The sequence below is a fragment of the Pyrus communis genome, chromosome 17 (assembly GCF_041283825.1).
Source record: "Pyrus communis isolate YQ-2024b chromosome 17, ASM4128382v1, whole genome shotgun sequence".
In the NCBI taxonomy this organism is placed as follows: domain Eukaryota; kingdom Viridiplantae; phylum Streptophyta; class Magnoliopsida; order Rosales; family Rosaceae; genus Pyrus; species Pyrus communis.
The window spans coordinates 18,220,059-18,226,209 of NC_142581.1; the positions used below are offsets into that span (position 1 = coordinate 18,220,059).

Below are 6,151 nucleotides of genomic sequence, written 5' to 3' on the forward strand. Positions count from 1 at the left end.
AAAACATTATGATATTGGATTCATAAAATAAAAGCTTTTGCTACATGTGTTTGGCTATTATAAAAAACAAATACAATCTAACATCTTTATTCGTAAAATATCGACTGACATGATTAACGACTCAAATTAACAACATGAAAAAATAGCTTGTGAGATTTCATATAATAAATTTTATGTTTCTATGTTGAAACAAAAATAATAAAAGTAAACCATCAAATATCTGATCTAAGCAAGCTCTTGTCATAAACATATTATGTTGTCACACTTGCAGATTTAGGCGATATATCATATGGATTCTCTAATTTAAATGCACAATCCGTCACTTAATACTATAGTGTTTTCGCTTGTAAGTGAAATGTTTTAGGTTTAATTCTCGAAAAAGCGAATTTGAACCACATAATTGCTAGCCCATTATGAGGCTAAATCCACATTCCTCCATCCTAACGTAGATAATATTGTTTGTTCTAAAAAAAAAAATGCTGGATCCAAATCACATTCTATGTAGCATATAAACATATGTGATAATGAAAGTGAAACCCTACAAACCGCATACAGGAAACCGTATGTAACCCAATACTACCTCCATTTTTCATTTTTATTTTCTTTCTGTGTATTTCCTTCTACCTCACTCTCATTCTCTCTCTCTCTGTCTGCTGGCAAAAGAGATACAAAAAGGTACGGTTTTGATCCAAGCACAAAGCTTTTTTGGTATTTCACTCTCCTCCCTCCCCCACCCTCCTCTGTGCCTCCGTACACTGTGAGCCGCACACGGGCGAGCTCGAAGAAAATATTTCAGAGCTAAATCCAGTAGTGCAAGATCAGAAAATCAAAACCCAGAAAACATACAAATTAGGAAAATAAATTTATAAATATTTTTTTTGAAAAACCGCATTTTTCAGATCCTTCTGTGCGTTCTTTTCCCCTTAAACCCTTTACATCTGGTCCTTCTCTATCTCCTGGTTTTTATTTAACATTTATTTAAAATTTCTGGGTTTTTGTTCTTATTTTCTGGGTTTTGTGTCGCATGCAGAGTTAATTTTATCTGATATTTTCTGGGTTTTGTTGTTTTTATTGATTTAGGTTGAGGAGTTTTTGCATTTTTCCGGGAAACTGAGCCTCGGGGCGATTTTGAAAGCTCGAATTTGGTTGAGAATGGAGGGCGGAGATTGAAATTTTGATTTTTCGAGATCAGAGATTTATTGGGTTTCAATTGTTTTCTGTTCTCTCTCTCTCTCTCTCTACCGCTCTCTGGTGGGGTTTGGTTGAGATGGGGAGTTCTGGTGAGACCAGTGAGAAGAGCATTGACGCGTCTGTGGGTAGTTTGGTTTGGGTCCGCCGCAGAAACGGGTCCTGGTGGCCGGGTCGGATAATGGGTCTGGACGAGTTGCCAGACAGTTGTGTGGTTTCGCCGAAATCGGGCACTCCGGTGAAGCTTCTCGGTCGTGATGACGCAAGCGTGTGAGTACATTTCTTTCCCCCCGTTAAGCTTACCATAATTTCTGTCTAATTGGTTAGCTTGGATGAACTTTGTGTCCGTTGGCTTACTGAATTGCGATTGTCTTAACAATCTTTGTTTTTCAGCTATAAGGTTATGTACATTGACCTTTTGAGTAGAATCGGAATTAAAAGATGCATTTGGCTTGAGATTTTCATGGGTAGTGTTGGGGGAAAATTTTGGTTTTGCGGGTTGGTGGATTTAGTGTTGCTATCTTATTACCTTGTTTCACATTATCTTTATTCTCCTTTTTAACATTTGGTTGATTGATTGTTGTTTACTTTGGTGTTTCCCGGCAGTTGAGCTCAACTGGATCGTCATTTCACTTAATCATGGTTTTTCTTGTTCTATAGCTTGAAAGTATTATCTCAATGATTTGGTTAGCTTGCACTTAAATGTGAACTTGTTACTTGAGACATTAGTTTTCTCTGCCACTTACTATGTGGCCCTCGGGTATTATAAACTACGCACTGATTGGAGATGCATTCTCTGCAAACAAAAAAAAATTCTTAGATGGTATGTTGTTTTATAAAAACGAAAGAATGATAAGCTTGAAGCTTGAAAATACATTTGTGTATGCAAATTTCTGATGTATGAATACCTACTGCTTGTGTTGTATGGAAGAAAGAAGAAAATGCTCATACTTGAGGGATGGTTCTTTTTCATCAATATAATTGAGGAATAGCTGTTGTGCAGTCCTAATGCATAGAAAGATACATATTAAGTAAATGAATCGTGGTTTGCAGGAACAGATACATCATAAAAATGTCTTGTTATGGCTTCTCAAATCTGATTCTACTCATATAAATGTTGAAACTTAGGTTGAAGTTAATTGCCACCCTGTTTGTAAAAATTCAATCATTTAATGGCATTATATGTGAGGTAGACTTACATGAATGCTTTGTTACGTCAGGGAATTCAAACAGTGAAACTGCTGGACTGGATGATGATTTTCTTTATGTGGTACTGCTGCTATGTATAGAGATTAGCCTTGAAGAGTAGAGCATTAGATTTTGAGGTATTCATGAGGCACATTGCTTAAGTTGGATGCTTTTTAAACGGTTTAGATGGGTGCTACGTTATAGACCTAGGAAAGAATCCTTGTTATCTCTGATTATTTTACATGAAAAATAGTACCTTCCTGTACGTGTTAGTCATTGATCCATGCTTTACTTTACCATTTAATTTTCAGGGCTCATCATACAGTGTCTGATAATTTTTTTGTTTTCATTTTCAGCATATTGTGTTGTTTTGGTTCAGGATTATGGCATTTTCTTTAAGATTCTTTTTAATACAGATTAAAAACTCCTTGTGTAGGTGTTTAGCTTTCTATTGATATATGAACATTGTCTGATCTTGATCCTGTTGGTTTAGGGACTGGTATAACCTTGAAAGATCCAAAAGGGTGAAAGCTTTTCGTTGCGGGGAGTATGATGAATGCATTGAAAAAGCAAAGGCCCATGCAGCCAGCGGGAATAAGAAAAAAGTTAAATATGCACGGAGGGAAGATGCTATTATCCATGCTCTTGAGATTGAGAACGCTCGCCTAGGCAATGATGATTTGAACTTCAGCGCTCGAATGAGTAATTCAGGTGGTGACCATGGTTGCTCAGCCAGAGAATTGCCTGCCATGTCTCATTCCAGCGAGGAGAATGGAGATATAGTTGACGATGTGAGTGATTCTGAAGACAATCCAGACTCAGGGCCAGAATTATCTCAATCTGGTATATCTTTTGAAGAGCCAAATCATATCAGTTCTTCTAAGTTGCAAACTCTGCAGGGAAGGAGAAGAAGAACACCAAATGATTCAGAGGATGATGGAACAGAAGGAGTTAAGCGCATGAGAGGACTTGAGGACCTCGGAATGGGTGTATTGTCAAAAAGGTCAGTCCAGACTGGAGGGCTTCTTGAACAAGTTCAACAGGATGGTGCTTCACTCTTAGATTCGAACGCTCGGAATGGAATGCCTAATGGAAGTCCTGTAAATGGAAGCAAAGGTACTTCATCGCTGAAAAGAAAGAGATCTCAAGTGGCAAATGTTAATGAACTCTCGAAAAGAAAGAACCGCAGCCGACCATTGACAAAGGTGTTGGAGAGTACTGCAATGGTGTCTATTCCAGCTATGCCTGACCAACTTCCAAGTTCATGTGATTCACCTCTTCAAGGGTTATCTAATTGCAGGGTTTCCGGATTAGAATCCAATGAGTCAAAAGGGAGTTTATCTGCGGACCACACTGGAATTTCGTGTGAGAATGGAAATGCTCCTGAACTAGCTTCTGGTGCTTCCGTTATCAATGACAAATTGAAAGACAGTGAGATTCCCAGCGTATCTGGGATAGCGGAGAATGATTCTTCTGATGATAAGCTATTTGATGTGCCATTTGTTGGAGAGGAAAAAGACCCTTCAGGTAATGGTCATTCAAACTTTTCAAAGTTATACAGCACTTTTAGTCTGTATCTTTATCAGTCTGTAGTTATTAACTTATCTCTTATAGTCCTATGGGGTATCTCTGCACCATTTGTTTCTTCTTGTATTTAATTATGCCTGCGTTGAGGTTCCCCTGCGACTCTGTTACTCTCTCCGTTCTGTTTAGCCTTTTTCTTGCTATTAGTTATGTATTTTATTACTTGATTATGCCTTCATTGTTTGCATTTAGGTACCCTGCAACTCCGCCACTCTCTCCATTGTCTTTAGCTCTTTCTCGATCTTAATTATATTTAGTATTACTCAAATATGCCTGCATTATTTACATTTGGGCACTCATGCAACTGTCTGTTATGGATCCTCTGCACCCCTGGGATCTATAAACCTTTTGGATCTTATAACGTTCTTACCTTTCTCTTTATCTTATTTTTTGCTAATTGCAGAAAATAAATTAGCTTAGTCTTTCTTTTGTGCTGATTCATCATCATTTTTCTACCAGGTTCTCCTATACTTACAGCTTGTTCATCTGGTAAGCCTCAAATTGGTGCAATGGGAAGGCAATCTAGTCAAAGTCGTCAAGCTGAATCTGTATCTTTGAAAAATGAAAGAATTAATGAATCTGGTTGTACAAGTTCAGCTGCCTTGCATGATATCGGCATAAGTATAGATGAAGGTAGTTCAAAGTGGCAGTTAAAAGGAAAGAGGAATTCAAGACAAACAAGTAAAGATAGAACACATGACTCCAGAAGATATATGGACATGGATGATGGATCCAATACTTATTCGGCAGGCATCAAGCATTCCAATGGATTGTCTCAAGGTTCTTATCAGAAAGTCAATTGCAATGGCATTAGTGGTTCCAGTGCATATAATGGCACCTTACAACCAAAGTCCAAACATGTTACTGAATTGCCTGATGGTCCAACTCAGAGATCACTTCCCTATCGGCAGTCTCGCTTCACAGTGCCTGCAAGATATCAGACGGCAGATTCTACCGCCCGCAATTCATGCTCCGATGGTTCATTGTATGATGTCAACCTTGAAGTAAAATCCAATTACCGGCCACAACATGTTCCGCTGGTTTCCCTGATGAGTAAATTGAACGGCAAAGCCATTGTTGGTCACCCACTAACAGTTGAGGTTTTGGGTGATGGCAGTTCTGATTGGGAAGTTGGTAAAACAGGCTATGCAGTAAAGCCAAAAAAAGAAATTGGAAGAATCCCAGCCAAGGGATTGGCAGTGCAACAGCGAAATTCACCAAGTAGGTCTCCCAAAACAAAGAAATCTGGGCTACAGCCAAAAAAGATCAGGAAACTATCTTCACTGACTGGTCACAAGCAATCTGAAGAGAGAAAACCACTGGTTCCAAAGCCGAAGGGTCCTGTAATAGCCTGTATCCCCCTTAAAGTAGTGTTCAGTAGGATAAATGAAGCAGTGAATGGGTTGGCGCGACCATCACATCGTGTTCTAAGATCAAGCAACGCTTGAATATGGCTTCTTGGGGGGAGAAAAAGATGTTGCAGTGGATGTATTCTTCCGGTGACTTTGGTTCTTGATTCAGGGGTATGATTCCCTTCTGCATCCTAGTTGCTGATTCTCATTTATTTGGCCATGATAAGTTTGCAGCAGCCTTATGTCTGCTGCCGTTTTAAGGCTGAATCCATCTGTACAATTCGAGAAACTGCGTTGTTGTAGAAGCGGAGGCTGCTTTGTGCTCTGTATATAAATGTAACATTAGCTGAGGTGTAACTAGTATTAGGCATTTGGTGACCTGATATTTGGTTATTTTATTTTATGAATTCAGGTTCTTTTGGAGGCTCAGTAACTTTATTATTCTCCCAGCTTTACTTGTGAGACTGAGACCACCTTTTGTGCTGAAAATCGATGCATTGAACTTTCTTCTGCTGTGTAATCTTTTGTTTCTGTTGCTTTGAACTATGATGCACCGATGGTACGTGGATATTGTTCATGTGTACTTTCGGTGATGGAAACGGCGCCTGGTGCGCAATTACCCCATTGTTCTTCAACAAACTCCACGATCCGTTTGTGTTCAAAGTGTTGTGTTTGCATGGATCGATTCCAGTTAGCAGCAAAGGAGGAAATCAGTGTGTAAATCTTCTCTGCCCTAGCTGTTCCCTAGTTGTTCCCTATTGTCAAATGAGCAGACTTAGTAGGGTCTCTTTTCCTTAATCATGGTGTATCTTACTTCATCCTCCTCTTGACTTTCCATC

At 39.0% G+C, this 6,151-nt stretch overlaps 1 protein-coding gene across 4 annotated transcripts; it reads left to right on the top strand.

The window, feature by feature from the left end:
• Positions 1-540: 540 nt before the first annotated feature.
• On the top strand, positions 541-5,818 carry LOC137707625 (uncharacterized protein At1g51745). Of its 4 annotated transcripts, none has more exons than XM_088689398.1 (5): positions 550-675; positions 1,081-1,458; positions 2,409-2,513; positions 2,870-3,903; positions 4,420-5,818. In XM_088689398.1, the coding sequence occupies exons 4-5, from the start codon at positions 3,075-3,077 to the stop codon at positions 5,406-5,408; spliced, it is 1,818 nt and encodes a 605-aa protein (XP_088545524.1). In that variant the 5' UTR covers positions 550-675; positions 1,081-1,458; positions 2,409-2,513; positions 2,870-3,074; the 3' UTR covers positions 5,409-5,818. The 4 variants fall into 4 exon arrangements, with proteins under 4 accessions (XP_068302637.2, XP_088545524.1, XP_068302638.2 ...); XM_088689399.1 differs by lacking the exon at positions 550-675 and adding an exon at positions 771-941; XM_068446536.2 differs by lacking the exon at positions 2,409-2,513 and having other exon boundaries at positions 541-675.
• The last annotated feature ends 333 nt before the right edge of the window (positions 5,819-6,151 follow it).

Bases quoted from the DNA above. Each gene is read 5' to 3' on its own strand.
- LOC137707625 (XM_068446536.2), top strand. From the start codon at position 1,268: ATGGGGAGTTCTGGTGAGACCAGTGAGAAGAGCATTGACGCGTCTGTG. The intron at 1,459-2,869 runs GTGAGTACATTT...CTGTTGGTTTAG, and splicing joins GGTCGTGATGACGCAAGCGT to GGACTGGTATAACCTTGAAA. The intron at 3,904-4,419 runs GTAATGGTCATT...TTTTTCTACCAG, and splicing joins AGAGGAAAAAGACCCTTCAG to GTTCTCCTATACTTACAGCT.